Source organism: Aythya marila, assembly GCF_965140915.1.
Source record: "Aythya marila genome assembly, chromosome: 19".
In the NCBI taxonomy this organism is placed as follows: domain Eukaryota; kingdom Metazoa; phylum Chordata; class Aves; order Anseriformes; family Anatidae; genus Aythya; species Aythya marila.
In genome coordinates, this window is record NC_139060.1 from 10877228 (window position 1) to 10894552 (window position 17325).

The 17325-nt window shown below is 57.2% G+C and overlaps 2 protein-coding genes across 6 annotated transcripts in view; one reads left to right on the plus strand and one right to left on the minus strand.

Moving 5' to 3' along the window:
• Positions 1-6054: 6054 nt before the first annotated feature.
• Positions 6055-7837, minus strand: RPL35 (ribosomal protein L35). The gene is made up of 4 exons (XM_082775869.1): positions 7724-7837; positions 7356-7492; positions 6976-7057; positions 6055-6275 (listed from the first exon to the last, which is right to left on the minus strand). Exons 1-4 carry the CDS (start codon positions 7724-7726, stop codon positions 6126-6128), a joined length of 372 nt encoding a protein of 123 aa, XP_082631995.1. The 5' UTR covers positions 7727-7837; the 3' UTR covers positions 6055-6125.
• Positions 7838-7888: 51 nt separating this feature from the next.
• Positions 7889-17325, plus strand: part of SCAI (suppressor of cancer cell invasion) — a 42198-nt gene continuing 32761 nt past the window's right edge. For 4 of the 5 annotated variants that reach the window (XM_082775864.1, XM_082775866.1, XM_082775867.1 and 1 more), the window contains exon 1: positions 7889-8010. The gene's annotated coding sequence lies outside the window, so the exon portion shown is untranslated. Of the gene's footprint in view, positions 8011-8368; positions 8514-17325 lie in introns of those variants that run through there. The other variant, XM_082775865.1, reaches the window with a different exon arrangement.

The window sequence follows — 17325 nt, forward strand, 5'->3', positions numbered from 1 at the left end:
CTCTCAGCCTGAAGTCACCCCGATGCCTTTCTCTGCCATTGTGTGCCAGGGACTCCCCCCTGGCCTCGGCCATGGAGCTGCCCCTTGGTGCCTGCCCGGGGGCTGCCCACGCAGCCAGGACACGCTCGGGGACACGTGAAACCTCCTGGGCCGCTGCCCTTGCCACGGGGCCGGGCTGCTCGTGCGTGTGGTGCCACGATGTGTGTGACGGCAGCCCCGCCAGCCCGTGGGCTGCACGGTGCCAGCTCGTGCTCGTCCTGCTGCTGCTGCTGGTGCCCCGCCAGGCAGGGCAGGACGGAGGTCCCAGCGCAGGACGCGGTGGGGACACGTGGCTGGGGACAGGCCGGGTCCCTGCCGCGCCAGACGCCACTGACTTCCAGACATTCCTGCTGTGCGTGCCCAGCACCACCTCTGCTCATAACGTGATTAAGAGATTAAAAATCCCTCCATGCAGCAGCAAGCAGCAAATGAAGCCTGAGATGGGGACGCGGCGGGGTGGCAGCGCCCGAGGCCTGGTGATGGTAACACAGCACCTGGGGAAGGGCGGCCGGGGCCAGCGGGGCCGAGTGGCTGTGGGCACCGTGACCCTGTCCCACAACGCCCGCTGTGGCCAGCGAGGTGCAGGCAGGTCCTGGGGGCTGCCCCCCGCGGGCCCCTCTGCCAGCTGCTTCCTTCTCAGTTACCAGCCTGGCTCTGTGTGTTTGCGGTAGCTTTGCCTCCCTGCTGGCCCAGCTAATCAGGCTGGGGCCCCCACTCAGCACAGAGCTGCCCAGGGCTGCATGTACACCCCCGGTGCCAGCCCCACGGCAGGGAGCAGCCCAGCCCCATGGGCAGCCTGCAGAGCAGGACGGGGCGAGGACGCGGTGTAGGGGCATTGAGCAAGGCACGGGCTCTGCTCCAGGTGGGGCTCAGCCGGAGCCTGCCCGGACCCGCTGTGCTGGGAGCTGCTGCCGTGCCAAGGGCACCTCCTGCCTGCCACAGGGCACCAGGACGGGGCCACATCTGCCTGCGGGTGGCACCGAGGGGAGTGGGGCATGCGGGCTGCGTGCCCTGCATGGGCCTTTGCTGGGCATCACCCACGGACAGCTGAGGGTCGCGTGCCCGCGGTGCTGCGCAGATGGGCCCGGCGGTGCTCAGGGAATCCGGGCCCTTCCCTCACTTCTTATCTCTGGCCAGGGCTGCTGACCCAGGGAATGAAGCAATGTGTGTCCGGCAGCAGATGGAAGTGTGTCCTGGTGCTGTGCCCACATTGCAAACATGCTTCAAAGCCAGAGCCAGCCGTACCGGGTGTCACATCGGTCTATTTTTATCGCCCCCCCTGACCCTTCCCTCCACGCTGTCCCTGCTACGTGAGGGCCCGGGCACAGCCAGCAGCACAGGAGGCATTCCCGCTGCCTGCAAGGGGCACGTCCCTGCTGCGGGCTGCCCGGCAGCCACCAGCTTGCTGCACCCGCGGCTGTCAGCAAGGGGGGGCTTCCCCCAAAGCACCCCGCTGCCCTGCACCAGGCCTGCTGCAGTGACCCCCTTGGCGGGGCTGTGCTCGCCGCAGGGAGCTGTTTCTCTTGTAAGCGTGATGAAGCCGCATCTGGCAGTGCAGCGGGAGGCTCGGGATGTGAATATCGACCAACGCAAACAAGGCTGGTCGGGTGAGCAGCAGGCGCTGCCGGCCCCCACACACCTTCTCAGCACGCCGGGGCTGCGTGGGGCTGCCAGAAGGAGGGGGAGCCAAGGCACGAACTGACCCCAGGACCAGGGGCCCTCTGGCCTCCCTTGAAGTTCCCCTTTCTGGGCTTGGGCAGGCACCAAGGGCACATCCCAGCACAGACGCTGCAGGAGGGGGCAGAAGGGGCAGAGCCCAGGGCATGGAGCATCCCCGCATCCCTCCTGCTTTGCCGTGGGCCCCACCGCCCCCCTTCTCTGTGCCGTATCAGGCACTGTTGTTCCCTGTACCTAAAATAGAGCTGATGGTCCCCAGGGCCAGCAAAAGACGAGGCTGTGACTAAGTTACCGCAGGAAGCAGCGCAGCTTGGCGGGGAGCACGGCCTCACGCCCAGCAGGGCCACTGTCCCCAGGCCTGGGGGGCCGGGAGCTGCGTGGTGGGGCTGGGGGCTGGGGGGCTGCTGGTCCCTGGGGCTGCAGGGCCCGGGCTTGGTGTAGGGCTGTGCCCATGACAGTGCCCAGCCGTGCCAGCAGCGTCTCAGCAGAGCCTAGCAGCCCCCAGGACTCCCGGGGGTGGGAGGCTGAGCCCCTGCCCGTGCTGCTCTGTGTGCCCTGACCCCATCGGCTCCCCACGCTGGGACTCGCTTGGTGGGAAGATGTCGGTGCTGCAGGTCCCAGTGCAGGACCCGCAGAGCCGTGGGCGACGCAGGGCTGTGGGGCCGAGCCCTGCTGACCCCAAACGCCGCGGGGCAGGGCTGGGCAGCGGCAGGCGGCAGCGGCCGGAGGGAAGGGAGGGAGCCGCGGGCCTTGGCGGTGCCGGGGCTGAGTCACCCGCAAGTGGAAACACAAATCCCTTCCAAGGCTCGCCGCTGCTGCTCCAAACCGCCCTGGTGAGGCAGCCGGGCACGGCAGCCCCCTCAGGGTGCCCTAAGGGCTGGATGGGGCCAGAGGTGATGCTGGGACAAAGCACCCGCTCCCAGAGCAGCCCCACCACCCGCCTGGGCAGCAGCAGCCCCCCCAGGACCAGGGAGGATGTGCAGAGGGGCCACAGCGCCCACTGGGACCCTCAGCCCCCACTGCCAGCCCCAGGGCAGCCCCCACCCGTCTGTCGGTGCCGTGCTCCCGGGGAGCTCCTCAGCTTGGCCAGCTCGCGCTCTGCAGTCCCCGCCAAGGAGAATCTCAGCAAAAATGGGCCAGAACTAAAGAAATAATGCAGGATGCAAAACTTTTCCAGATGTTGGGGTTTGCTACTGTTCTCCCACGAGCGCTGCTGCCTCGGCCCGGCACACACACTGCCTGCCCGCAGCCCGGCCAGGTCTGCACCCCCATGCTGAGCACCCTGGCACTGCCTGGCTGGCAGCGGGGCCACGCTGGAGCCACACAGTGCCCATGTCACTGCCTCTGCCTGCTGCAGGAGGGGCTCCTGCTGCTTGGGGTGCTGTGGTGACCCCGCACCCTACAAAGGCTCCCCCCATATGGCGCCCTGTGGCACGGCACAGAGGGAGGAGGGCCGCTCATGCAGCTCCCCGGCCGGGCTCTGCTCGGCCTCGCACAGAGGCTCCCTTCATCGGGTGTGCAGCCCGGGCTGGCAGGGAGTCAGGGGGCCCCGGCACGCAGCACCCCCGGGCCCGGGAGCCCCAGTGCCACCTTTGTCCGGGAGCCACCAGGGCAGCGGGAGGGGGCCCAGCAGCGCAGCGCCTGCGTGCAGACACTGCCGGCATTCACGGGAGCAGCGGGGCCGGGGGCGGCGTGGGGACGAGGCCTCCCCCTGCCCGGCCAACAAAACCGGCATTCAGGGCAGCGAGCGGGCGGCTGCCCCGGGCCGACCTGGGCTGCCCGTGGGGCTGGCGGGACGGGGGGCCGGCAGGATGGGGCTGGTGGGACACGGCTCTGCCCACCAGGCTGGGGGTGACGATGGCATCGCCGCTCACACGGCTCCATGGTGGCACATGGGGGGCAGCAGGCACGGCCGAGGACATGAGGGCTGCGGTCACAGCCCCGCATGGCCCCACACGTCCCGCTGCGTCCCCATGTCCCCTGCCACGGGCAGGAGTCAGGGCAGCGCCCGGGGAGCTGCGGGGCTGAGGTCCTGCAGGAGGGAGGCACCGGGAGCAGCCCCGGGAGCGCCAGAAGCGCCGGGCTTTGCGTGCAGCGGAGCCCCCCCCGTGCCCGGGGCTCCCCGCAGCCGCCCCGCCGGGCCCCGGCCGCTCCCCGCGGGCTGTGCCCGTGCCGCTGGTGCCGCCCCGCGGCCGGCGGGGACACGGACAGAGCCCGGCCGGGGCCAGCCCGGCTGCAGCTGCTGGCAGGAGCCGAGCCCCGCTACCGCCGCCTGCCTTCGGGAGCAGGGGCACGGGGACGGCTGCAGCCCCCCGGGCAGCGGCTGCCGTCAGGGGGCTGGGACAACCCCGCAGCCGCGGGGACGCTCAGGGAAGCAGCACAGAGCGCTGGTGGCCCTGCAAAGCGTGGCACAACGGGCAGGGAGCAGCATCTTCTGTTCTGACAGCTGCAACGTGCAGTTCTGTACCTGCAGCCCTCTGGAGAACCATAGTATGCTACTCCCAATATCTTTAAAGTTGTCCACAGGATGTCGTCTGTAACAGCACGGGGTGATTCTGACCTAAGGGCAGGGCTCACGTTTTGCCACCCTGCTCCAGGCAGATGGAGCAATTCATTTAAAGAAGTGCCAGAAACCCACTTACCTCTCCCTACACGCCTGGTGCAGATTGTGCAAAAGCTTCAGGTGTTGTCCCACATTAACTCCCACAGCAGTGCCCATCCCTTTGCCTCATGCTCTGGGCTTCAGAGCCAAGCATCTGACAGGTCTCCTACTCCCCCTCCCGACAGGAAAGCACAGCACGAGAATCCTACCCCCATCCAGCAGTTACACTGTGCTCCACCACCGCTTGTGTGAGAATGCAGAAACAAAGCGTGCCCCGAACCCTGAATGCGGCATTGAGGGGAGCTCAAAGTGGCAGAGCTGAGGCAAGCTGAACATTGTTTTGTTGTTTCACAAGTGGATATAGAAAAGCTTCTGAAAAACAGCAGATTGCAGCTGTAACCCATCAGCTACAGAAGAATATGGAACAAGTTGGACAAATTGATTTAACTGCAAAGTTGGCCTTGCTCTCAGCAGTTGCACTGGCGACCTCCAGGGGTAGCTTCTGACCTGAACTATTCTGTTTGGAACCACATCATGTAGAACTGCAGCACAGAATTAACAAATTCTCAGTTATGGCTTTAGGATGTTCATCTTGCAGCTTGCATCAGCTGCGAGCCACGATTCATTTTGTCTCTGCAGCTTGGCCAACGTGTTTAGTCGTCTCTGGGCATGATGCCATCCAAACCTGTGGCTTCACCTTAGATTGTTAGTGCCTGATACTTAAGCTTTTTCCCCCACGTTTTCTCCCCTTTCTTTTCTGAATGGTAAGCAGCACGTTGACAACCTGTAACCCAACTGCATCAGGCTTCTGGGACAGAAATGTGCAGATCTGCATCCTCACAGTGGCCTGCTTGTTTTTCTTCTGGAGGGCCACGTGTGCTGGGTGAGAAGCTCGTGCTTCTCCAGAACAGGCTACTGCTGGCCACTGCAGGGTGTTCAGGATCAGTAAGCAAAGCATTTTGCAATGCTGCACCTATTTAGGTAACGTATCAGCCCACAGGAGCCACAGCTCAATGCTCCAACCTTACAGCGTGCTTCAGCAGCCTGGTCCCTTGTGGGGCTGGGGCCGGAGCTGTCAGGCTGCGCCTCCTCCACTGCCAAGGAGGCACTACCATCCCGTCCAGGTCTGCATTCGGCCCTTAATGAAGCCATCGGACAGCCAGCATTAGCATCATTGTAAAGCCATCCCTCATAGAATCTCAATATATGGGAAATTCACTTTACCACAAGTAATTAGACCTCTCTCTGGTTACAATTTGCTTTAGGCTTAAAAATCCTTCAGATCTACGCTGAGTTCAGCGAGCAGAATTAAGACCTATTCCCTGAACAGAATCTGGATCCAATTGTGTGTAAGGACTCCCTGCTGGGTAGAGAATTTCTGGTGTTAGAATACATCAGCTATACTGACACAAACCATCACTGCATCAGTAACGCTTGGACTGCTCTGTGCAACTCTTCACTACATCAGAACCAAAAAAGGCCTTCAGAATCACAACTCTGGGTTCCAAAGAACTCCAGTGAGGGACAGAAAAGGAAATCATTTAATGGGTTCTATGCCAGCTCCATGGATCTGTACTCAATTACCTGCTCTTCATAGAGAAAAGATAATCGCAAGCTATTAGCATATTCATTACCGATAAAAGCTCAAACAAGTTTTCTGTGAATCCTCTGATTTCTCTCCATAAAGGTGATGACATCTTTATCTAACTGCTACTCGAAAGACCACCACTAACACCTTCCAAACAAAGTTCTATTTAATGAGACATACCCAGCCAATATAATTAAGAACTTTCAGTACACTGCAGTTTTACGCCTTGATGGCGTATTTCCGCATAGGGTACAAACGTTCTTTTCGCTGCTGTTTCTTGGTCTTCAGATTTTCTTCGTGCTTGTTTAACCTGCGTCGCATGGCACGAGTCTTCTTTGGCCGCAGATCCAGAGGCTTGTACTTTTTGCCCTGTTTTCAAAAACATACAACAGTTGAGTTTAAAGACTGCAACACAGATCAGATTAATGAGCTCACAACGAGCTGAGTTACCTACAAAAGCATTAGCAGCAGTGCTTTAAGCTTGTTTTTGCTAGAACTATCATTACAGTCTAGAAGCTTATAGAATTTCTCTCTGCTGGGAAGCGGGAATTGATACCAACTTTTGTACCAGCTCTACTAACCTTCACTCAGGTTAGAGGTAAGTAATTGATCTTATGAGTCCCAATTTCCCAAGACCTTTTCAAATTTTCTCGTCCCATTCTAACCAATCCAAATCCCTAACAAGTAGCATTCTAAAGACTACAGGAATGTGCTGAGCAAGAGAATTGCTCACTCACCTGCAACTTAATTAAGATTTAGCAAGCAGAGTATCTGCATTTCTGGGAACTGCATCATCTAGAAAATATACTAGAGTTTCAGAGAAAAGGTGCTGCCCAGAAAACTCTCCTCGCAAAACATACTCACACTGGGTTAGTAGCCATAATTCTGGTTACTCTCTTAACAGTGTTTTAAAATGAATCATGATTAGAAAACTTTGAGCTATACATACATGAACATTTTTTCCCTTACATTTTAAACTTCACAAGTAAGAATCTATAGTTAGAATGCTTCTAAAATTTCAGTGTGTTTGAGAATAACGAAAGTCACCATGTAGGAAGTTTGGACTTACCTTGTAAAACTTTCTCAAGTTCTCCTTCTGAGTCTGGTTGATCACAGTTAAGACTCTAGCAATGGATTTGCGCACCACACGGCTGCAGGTGGAGAAAAAAAAGAAGAGGATGTCTCAGAACACACCGAGGGACAAACACCACGGACTTACACAACCAGCGCTGTGCAGTAAACATGACGCAGATACCGGACAGCCACACAGCCCACAGCGTGCCTGCCCTGCAGCACGGCGCCCAGCAGGCCTCCCCTCCGCGCCTCGCAGCAGGGCCCACGCCCCGGGCCCAGACGCTCCCCTCCGGCCCGCAGCAGGGGGCGGCCGATCCCTGCCGGTCCCTCCCGGTGCCCGTGCCCGGCCCCCGGCCCCGTCCCGTCCCCGCTTACATCTTGGAGAGCTTGGAGGCGGCGCCGCCCGTCACCTTGGCCACGCGCAGCTGGGACAGCTCCACCTTGAGGTCGTCCAGCTGCTTCAGCAGCTCCTCCTTCTTCTTCCCGCGCAGGTCCCGGGCCTTGATCTTGGCCTGCGGGCGGCGGACACCCGGTCACGGCGCGGCAGGGCCCCCCCCCCCGGTTCCCCCCGGTTCCCCCCGGTTCCCTCCCCAGCCCATCCGCCCCCAAGCCCCGCTCCTTCCCCCCCAGCGAGGCCGGGCCGGGCCCGCAGCGCTCGGTGCCGCCGTGCCGCGGCTCGTGGTGGCGGTGGCGGCGCGGATGTTGGCGGATGTTGGCGGATGGCGGCGGCGCGGGGCTCTCACCATGATGGCGGCAGCGGCGACTCGCTCGGCGGCTCGGGCGGAAGGGCCGGAAGGGGCGCGGGGCGGGGGGGAGGGGCCTCGGGCCGGCGCCTACCAATGGGCGAGGGGGGCGGGGGGAGGGCCCCGAGCCGCGCCGCACCCCCGCGGGCCGCGCCGTGGAACCGGCCGCGGAGGGCGGGGGGCGGCGGCGGGGCTGGGCGCCGGTAGCGGGCTGGCAGGCCGCCCCGCCGCCCCGCCTCGAGCCTGCCCCGGAGCACAGCAGAGCCGGCGGCGCGGAGCGGGCCGAGGTGCGGCGGACAACGCCTGGGGGCGGCGGGGACGGGGACGTGAGGGCGGGCGGGGGGCGGACATCGCGGCGGGGCCGGGGATGAGACAGCGAGGGGCAGCGAGGACCGGTGCCGGTGCGGCGGAGCGGCGCGGGGCCGGCCCCGTGTGTGTCCGCGCCGCCTCCCCGCGCGGTGGCGCCGCCGCTCGCCGCCTGCCGCCCGCCGAGCCCGGCCCCGCGGGGGGGGGCTGAGGCGCGCCGCCGAGTGACGTCCCGCGGGGCCAATCAGCGCGCGCCGCTCCGCCGCCGGCCGGGCCGCTCGCCCAATGGGAGCGGGGGGGCGGGGCCAGCCCGGCCCCGAGCGGCGGCAGGCGGCAGCCGCGCTCCGCGCCCCGGAGCTGGGCGGCCGCGGCCGGAGCCGAGCGGGGCTGGGGGCGGCGGCGGCGCCCGCCCGGCACCGGCACGGGCACGGGCACGGGCACGGCACTGACAGCGGCACCGGCAGCGGCAGCGGCGCGGCTCCAGGTGCGCGGGGCGGCGGGGGGGGCAGAGCGGCGGCGTGGGGCCGGGCAGGGCCGTGCCGGGGTCCCCGCGCCCCCCGCCGCGGGCCGAGGCCCGGCCCAGGTGAGGCGGCGGCGCCGCGGCAGGTGCGGGGCCGGGCCCGTGAGGCGCGGGGGCGCGCTGCGGCCCTGACAGCGCCTCACAGCGCCGCGCCCGGTGCCCGCTGCTCCCCCCGGGGCTCGGCGGGCGCTGAGGAACCGGGGGGGGCTCCGGGCCCGGCTGGGGGCCGCCCGTGCCCTCGTGCCCCCGCCGTGCCGCCCGGTACTGCCCGTGAAGGTTCCGGTCCTGGCGGCCCCATGAAGGCTGCGGGCAGCGGCAGCGCCGGGGCTGGGCTCGGTGCCGCGGTTGGGCAGCTGCAGCCCCCGCCTGCAGAGCGGAGCCGGTACCGGAAAGCATCGGGGGCTGTGCGAGCTGCCCGGGCCCGGCCGCGGCTCGGGGTGCGGAGCCGCTGTGCGACCGCGGGCTGCCAGCTCCCAGCGGGCTCCTGCCCTCGCACCTTGCCGGCCGCGGCGGGGAACAGCCCCGGGGGGGGCCCGGTGGGCGATCGGCACGGAGACTGCGGCTGCCTGGAGACCCTGGGTGACCCCCGGGGTGTGACAGCCCCGGCGGCCCAGGGAGCGGTGCCGAAGCGTGACCCCAGCCCCTGAGCCGTGGCCCTGCTGCTTTCTGGAGCCGGATAAGCCAGTCTCCTCTCAGATATTTCGATAAACTGGATTATGTTCGTTAAAAAGAAAAATTAATAATGAGCTACTTAATGACAAGCAAGGAATATAATTTGCCAGTCAGTCTGGGCTGCCAGAATAATGCAGACAGCGAACACAAACGTGGTAGCCAGGTACTGTGCTCCAGAAAATGTAACAGCAATTGTTCACAGAAACCGTATGGAGAGGAAAAAGATATTATTGCCTTATAGGGGCAGTTGCCATCATTGCTGTATTGAAGCACAGGTACAGCGCACAGACAAAAGTCACTCAGTTATCCGTGTCCCGTGTGTACACAGGAGGTTTTCTCGCACAGTCGGCCGGTTGGGGTGAGCGTGTACCAACACACGTATGTTAAACTGTGAGAAGCTGGCAGGCGGTAGCACCCTGTTGTTGTTCGCAGTGATCACCTGAGAAGCTAGATCTGCTCGTGGTAAAAGGCTGAAAGGCGCCACTGTGCTCGCCCCGTGCAGCCCGCACACGCTGCTCCTTCGCTTTGCTTCTACTCCGATTTAGCTCTGCTGGCTTTAAAAGGAGTTGTTGATAAACAGCAGCGTAAATGAACAATGGAGATGAATCTGATCATCTGGACGCGTTGCTTTGGCTTGTCTTTTGCCATGTATGGTGACTTTGAGGCCAGAAGGAAGAGTTCTGGTGTGAAAGTCTGTTCGGAAGTGATGTTGCAGTGAAGTCTTAGCTATCCAGGCAGTATTTGGAAGGAAAAAAAAAAAAAAAGCAGAACACAGCCATCGGTTTTATCACAGAAATCTGTGTTGGTGTCTTTTTTTCACAGAACTCCTCATAGTTCTTTTCATAGAAATGTTTAGCTGGAGCGAGCTGTGCAGGAGGAAAACCAGGACTTCTGCAGGCAATTTTTGCACTCGTTTTCTTTGGTATTCTTGCCTAAGAACATTCTGCAGGCTTGGCTCTTACAGCCAGGCTGCTCTCTGTAAGCACATAAGCCCTATTCTGGGTATGCAGTTTTTAAAGAGGCTGGAAACAGGGCTATGGAGCGGGGTATGTGCTGCAGCAGGGGAAGGCTGTGTAAAGGAGTGCACGAAGTTGTACGTGGGAGCTGCATGGAGGGTCAAATAGAGGTCTGTTTCTATAAAGTATGTGTGTTAGTCGCCAACACAAATATTACCTAGCAGTTTACATGTGCTGAGAGAGCACAGTGCAGTCCTGCAACAGGAATAGAGTAGAAAAACCACCAGTCTGGCTCCCTCGGGATATCAGTCAAGAAAGGAAGTGTGTGGTGCCAGAAAGCCTGGATGGAGCAGCAGGTTTGGAGGACTCCTCGCTTGAAGGATTTTTAATTATTGCTATTATTATAATGGAACACAGACTAGGAGCTCAATTTTTTATATAATTAAGGTAGAAATCAGCAGAGGGATTTCTCTGCCTTGTGGTGGAGTGATGGTCCAGGAGCGTCTCTGCTCTGCAGGGTGAATTCCCAGGGTGGTGACGCTCTCCGTGCAGTTCCTGTGCGTGCTGGCAGCTTACTGCCAAACACTGCTGTGGAGGGAGGAGGAGAACTGAGCTGACCAAAAAGCTTTCCTGAGCTTGCGCTGCATTCCCTCCTGTCAGGGTAGGGATCCTGTTGGAAAGCAGCCACTGACACCTTGGCCAAGAATGCAAACAAGATGGGGCATGTGATGAGGCCTGCCCTCCAGCCCGATGCTGGCCCCGGCTGCCATTTGGACTATCTAGTAAAAGGCTTGCCCTACAGAGGTCTCCTGAGTCTCTGCACCACATTGACATCAAGTCCCATCGCATGGCAACCCTTCTGCTTTGAATTAGGAGCGTGTATAAAGGAGTTAAAACATCGGTCGTTTTCTGACTCAAGCAAAAAAATTATCGTGTAGCTCGGATGCTTTTCAGGAACTTGGCCGCCGTAGATGCGAGAGGCATGTGCTTTTCCACACTGCTTTAGGTGATGGCTTAGTTCAAGGGGGCCCAGCTTTGGCTCAGTCAACAGTTGTGTTGGCGCCTTGCCATGGAGCGTGCATAAAATGGAGCTGGCTGCAGCTCCCCGCTCGCTGCAATATGGAGGGGCAGCGTGGGGCTGCGCAGCCCCGCGGCTCTGCTCTGCTGGGACCCCGGAGCTGCCTTTGAGTCCCTGGGCTGTATTTCGGTGTCTGATCATAGCCGATGCATTTCAGCCCTCGCTGTGCCTGTGCTTCCAAAATCCTCCTCCCCTCTCGCAGTGGCTTGCGTGCTTTTCCAGATGTGCGAGGTTCACGTCTCATTTCCAGGCTCTTCCTATGATTTTGTGGCTTTCTGCGCGTTGCCACCAAATCGAGATAAAACACAACTGGCATTTTAGCTGCTCCAAGCACATTGTGTGTAAATAAACCACTAAATAGTTGAGCTTGTGAAATGTAAATACACACAGCTCAACCCGCCGCAGCTGATGGTGTTTTTCTCTCTCTCCTCTTCCCCTCCCACCCCTGCCAAGAGTAGGCTAGCCTGATGTTCTTTTTTCCTCCTGCTCTTTCATACAAAGCAAATGACTGCTCAGCACCACGTAGGTGGGATGCAGGCACCACTGCAGAGTCACGATTTGAATTAGACGTGGATGAGGGCAGTGGGTGCGTCCTCTTCCATGCTGCTTCTGAACCATCTCCTGGGGATTCCTGGACGCCGGTGGCCCAGCGGCTCTGCCCCAGCCTGACTTGGAGCTCGGGCTCATTTTCAGCTGCAAGCTGGTTAAGGCAGGCCGAGAGCAGAGAGCCAGCCGGGAGGGCTTCTGGGGCTTTGCGCTTTGTTCATCCCCTACACAGAGGGTCGTGAGCTGTAGCGAAAGGGGGATCACAGAGGGCACGGAGCGGACAAACGTGGAACAGATTGCGAGTGGCAGGAGCATAAAGAAGAGAAGCAGAAGTTCTGTGTTATGCAGTTAGTTGAAAAAGGCCACATACGCATCCCATGGTGATGTTGTGTTGCGTGTATTTGAAGTGAGTCGGCCCGGAGTGAATTCAGGAGGGGCTGCTGGCCCCGCGCCCCCGGCCTGCTGGTGGCTGTGCCCTGGGGCCAGCAGTGTTAGGGGACGAGAAATGCCTCTGTTGGCTTCCAACTCCTACTACAAACCTTGGAGTGAGAAAGGAATTGGTATTTTTTTCCTCATATTTCTTTATCAAGCCGCTGTACCTGAGGTGTCTGACTCCTCTCCCTGCCTGCCCTCGCTGGCTGTGACGGATGCCTGCCCCTCGCCACCCCCCTGCAGTGCTGGCAGCAGCGAGCTGTGAAGCCTTTGGGCGTGTGAGCGGGGGCACGTGGGGACACGCGTTTACTGATGTGAAAAGTGGATCTTGCACAGAACCGGGCGGCGTCTCAGGAAGCTGGGGACGGTGGCGCTCAGCAGAGAATTAGGTATTCTGGCAAGAAGAATGAATCTGGGTTCTAATTAATTTTGTGTTGTCTGCAACTCCGTCAGGACTAGCGCTCTGAGCAGAGTACGTGGAAACACACAGATGGTTTTCCCAAAACGTGCAGCGTAGCTTTGAAAGAAAACACAAGAGGCGAGTGTGCCAGTCTGCAGAAGGAGGAGAGAGGCAAGGAGCAAAGGTAGACGTCTCGCTTGACAGAGGCACAAACACTCACATTTCTGCTGGCCAACAGCGGCAGAGTGGGGCTGGTCCGTCTATTGTAGAGCAGTGATTGTTTGTTTGTTTTTCCTTAAAGGATGAAATGGGAAAGGACGTTGGCATAATGCAGGGGCGGGATTGATTTTTTCCTTCCGATGGGCACTGCTGTCAGCTGCGGTGGTTCGGTTTGGTTTTTCAGAGGGAAGCTCTCAGCAGGGAGGGTGCCACAACCAGCTGCTCAGAGCAAGGCACGAGGAGGATTCTTGGCATCTGTCTTCTCCTTTTAACAGGCAGTTAGTGGGCTGTCAGGAGCCCAGCACCATACTTCAGCATCATCTAGCGAGAGCTGTGGAGCTTTCTGCATCCAGAATGGTGCTGGGATCTGATCTGGGAGTCAGGCCTTTGTTGGTAGAGACTCGAGCTGTGATGGTGCCAGGCTTTGGGTATGAGTGATCAAGAGCTTAGTTTTGTCTATCTGTTTCTTATCAGCAAATTAATTCCTGCAGGGTGTCTGGCTTTATATTGCAGTCCCTTTGGGCAGTGATGCTGTGGGAGATGTTTCAGGATGAAAAGTGAAGAGAGAGCCGGTCTCTCTGACTCAAGGTTAGAAACCTTTCAAGTCCTGACAGATTAGAATGATTAGAGACAGAATTCCACCGGCAGCTTCTGCAGAGAGCAGTTCTAATAATGCCTTGGTCTGGGGAAGTTCCTGTTTCAACAAGATAGATGTAGGAAGTTTATTTGCTTTTGCTTTTTGGTTATTACCTGCATCTCTGAGCTAGGAGTGGGAAGCGTTTGAAAAGCAGTTTATATTTCTCTGCTGTGCTTTCTTGATTAAAACGGTAAAACTGGCCATGAAGCTGGGAATCAGGATGCGACCGTAACTTACTCTTATCATTAGCTCACTTGTCTAAGCACATGATTATATTTCCTGCTTGACTCCAGCATCTGAATATTAATCAGAGCCTCAACTGTAAACCCCGGGCCATTTGTATTCGGTGCAAGCAGTGAAACTCCAGATCAGCAAGAGTTTAGGACGTGCTGTTTGTATGACAGTTTGCTGTTTCATGTTGCATCTGTTGCAGAAATGCAAGCTCTGATGCTCAGGCTCAGGGTTAATCAGGACGGCCAGCCCAGCCCTGCTCGCTGCTTGGTGTACAGCCTGCTGCCATCAGGTGTGGGGGTGAGCAAAGCTCCAGCAGCACCTTTGCCATAAGATATTGCTCTTCCTCTTATTCCTGTTCCCCAGACTGACCACCCTGGGCTGCCATCCTAGACTTGCCTCTGCTGCGCTGTTCTGAAGCTCCTGTGGGGGGTATTTAAGGGACAGAGTCAAAAGCTCAGTAATCAAAACAGCTGGAGCCTGAAATAAAATGGATTCTTGTTCTAATTTTTGCCACAAAGCTTCCCTGGGTCATATTGATCACATTTCTGGGCGGTAATAAATGTTTCTCTGCATAGTGGGAATATTCAACATCCAGAGTGGGAATATTCAACATCCAGACTTAATCTGAAAGGCTGAAGCTCCCCGGAGATCAGTGCTGGGAAGGTGCGGGAAGTCACTTGCCACATGAGCGATGTGTTCAGCTTTTACAAAGAGTTTTAAGCCTAAGGCTGATGTCTAGTGAGGATTTTTTTTTTTTTTTTCAATTGACCATTTAAATGAAGTAGGTAAAGCTAAAAAACGGCTACTGGACATTCTTGGCTCTTATCCCGTAAGTGTTCCTGTGGGGAGCTGTGCTGGGAGGCAGCTGGGCTGCTGAGCCCACTGCTGAGTGGGGGCGATGGCCTGGCAAAGGAGGCTCCAGGAGGTGGAGGCGCCTCGTGCAGCCCACCCTGCTTGTGCAGCTCCGGGGCCCTCCCCTCGCTCAGCAGTTTGCCCGGGTCCTGGCACCGTCCCGGCACCGTCCCGCTGCAGTGTCACCGCTCGTTCCGCAGCGAGTGCCGGGCGTGAGGCTGTGACCGCCCTGTCCTACCAGGCAGGTGAATCCCAGGTCAGTTACCTGCCTGAGCAATAACCCTGGCTGAGGGGATGTGCACCTAGTGCCCCTGTTTAACATACCTGTGCCTGACTGTCGTTGTCAGCTTGGTTTCTGTGCAGCAGGTGCTCTCCCACCATGCACAAAGCAAGCCTTGCTTTGCAAGCTTGAGTCCGAGTATAGGGCCGGCTGGGAGTGCGTGCCGTTGACTTGAGCAGACTTTTTCCTTTCCAACCGAGCCTGGAAAACCTTAGCCAAAAGACAGCAAACCACAGGGAAGTGGAAATGTGTGTGATGTAAGTGACACATAACTTTAAAAACTGATTGCTAGCATCGCGAAGCTTTCATCCATTTCCCATCCAAGCCCTCCTTCTCCTGCTGCCTTGCAGCTCCAAATGCTCTGCATGGTCTTGGCGTTCTCTGGGATGCCTGTAAGCTCTTCTCTGCTATTCTCCATGCTGCAGTGGGATGAATTTGCACAATATAACAACGTGTTGTGCTGAGCAAACCTGGAATGGTGCGTTCTGAGAGCGTGGTGGAAAGAACCTGGCATGTGAAGTGCGGTGTTTGGCTAGCGCAGATTTTCTGCCTTCTTTAGCCTGAGGAGTTGGCAAAACCTTGGAGAGAATAACAACTTCTGCTGAAAATCACATTTTTCTGTCTTATTTTAAGTCTTAAATCAATGTTTCAGAGTCTCCTTCTGCAGACTCTAGCATACCTACCCACCTGCCTACATCCACATTTTTATATATATACATTTTTTTCCCAGCAGCATCGTTCTAAAATGTGCTACTTGAATGAGAACCAAGCAATGTGCAGAACAGCCCAGTGGTTTCTTTTGTGTGAAAGAAAACAAAAAACATCAAACATAAGAACAAAAACATAAGTAGGTGATATTTCTAATATAGCTGGGCTTAGAAAACTGGGACAACCGTCTGTCTGCAGAAGAGGAGCACGGATCTGCGGGGTTACTCCTCGAATCGAGGAGAGGTCTACGTTGGGGATATAGTGCTGGTTGCATTTTATTTATTTTTGTCGTTTGTAGCTCAGCAGTCCCTGAGGAAACGGCGATGTCAGTAGCTATCTTCCTCCCTTTGCTGTGCCACTTGCTGTTTCTAATAATAATTTTCTGTCTGTGGTGCTGCTGCATTACAACACAGTCTTTAAGGCAGGGAAGACCTCCTCCTTTCCTGCGCTGCTGTGATTCTTTGTACAGCACCAAATGCCACCCTCTCTGGTGCATGAGAAGCCAAAACCAGTGCGTGAGATAAGTAACCTGATTTTTCTTCCCAATCACAAAGGAAAAGCCAGCTTCTCCTGCCACTGAACTGCTCATTTCCCTTTTTCTGTCCATCTTCCCTTCCCTTCTTCTCTTCATATTCAGGCACATGCTGTGGCTGAGTGAAGCTGGGGTTTAAATTGCAGCAGTACTCAGCTCGTGCCTGTAACCAAAATGTTGCTTTGAACCTGGGATCTGTGGAAAAAATTACCTTCTAGCAGCTCTTTTAAAGATACCTCACAGATGGAAATTGTCATGTTTCTTACAACTGCACTTATTTTTTCTCTGCTTCTACTTCTTTCTTGGTTGAGATCCTTATTTCTTTTTCCATTATTTTTTCCCTGGAAGGAAGACTCTGCTTGCCCATTATGTGGCTCAGTCCGAATGTTTTGGTAATGTAACTTCTGTGTGGTATTTTTTGTAATCACCATGAAGATAGGCTTGATGCACAGAAAGAAGCCTGTCCGTCCTGAGCAAGCCTCATCTTACTCCTTAAGCTTATCCTCAGGGAATTTCAGGAGGACTTTCCACTGTACCGTGTCCATCTGTAAACGCACTGGGTGGTTTAGAAGTACTCCGTTTTTGTGGATGCAGTACGTGGCAGAGCCAAAATGTGCCTTTAATTATCCTGCACAGGGGTGAAACTTGAGCTCCTCCGCAGGCACCGTCCAGCGGTGATACCTGGGACGTGCTCGCTCCTCTTCCCACGGAGGTGCTGTGTCTGTTGTGTCTGTTCTGGCCCACAGGCCAGATGTTTGCATCTTCAGGTCATTGGTGGTTTTGGGATTGTGTGGATAACTACAGTTTGGTTTCATTCACCTTTTAACTGCGATTTGGCTGTTTCATTATAAAATAACCTAAACGAAATAGGGCACGTTGAGACTTCTGTGTTTAATGTATTACGTACTAATGAAATAGCTTGTTATAAACACCTGAGCCCTACCCGTTCATTCTGATGTCTTAGATCAACTTCTAAGTCTTCTGGTCACCTCCCTCCTTCTAAAAGCATCGGTAGAAAATGAGATAAATTCTTGTGCTCGTCTCACTAGGTAATGATTAAGGTCGGGTGAGAGGAATACCTCAAAATGTTTGACAGATGTTCATGAAGTTAGGTTATGCATGTCTGAACAGCTGGCAGGTGGGGTTTTTTCCAAGTCACGCTACGGATCAGGCTGTTCCTGGTTCCTCACAGACCTCTGCCCAGAGCCCTCCGGAGGAAGGCTGCCCGCA

What these genes read in the sequence shown, in the direction of transcription:
- RPL35 (XM_082775869.1), bottom strand. An exon ending in GCCTCCAAGCTCTCCAAGAT is followed by an intron (nt 7,058 to 7,355) that starts GTAAGCGGGGAC and finishes CTCCACCTGCAG; the next exon opens with CCGTGTGGTGCGCAAATCCA. An exon ending in ACTTGAGAAAGTTTTACAAG is followed by an intron (nt 6,276 to 6,975) that starts GTAAGTCCAAAC and finishes TTTTGAAAACAG; the next exon opens with GGCAAAAAGTACAAGCCTCT.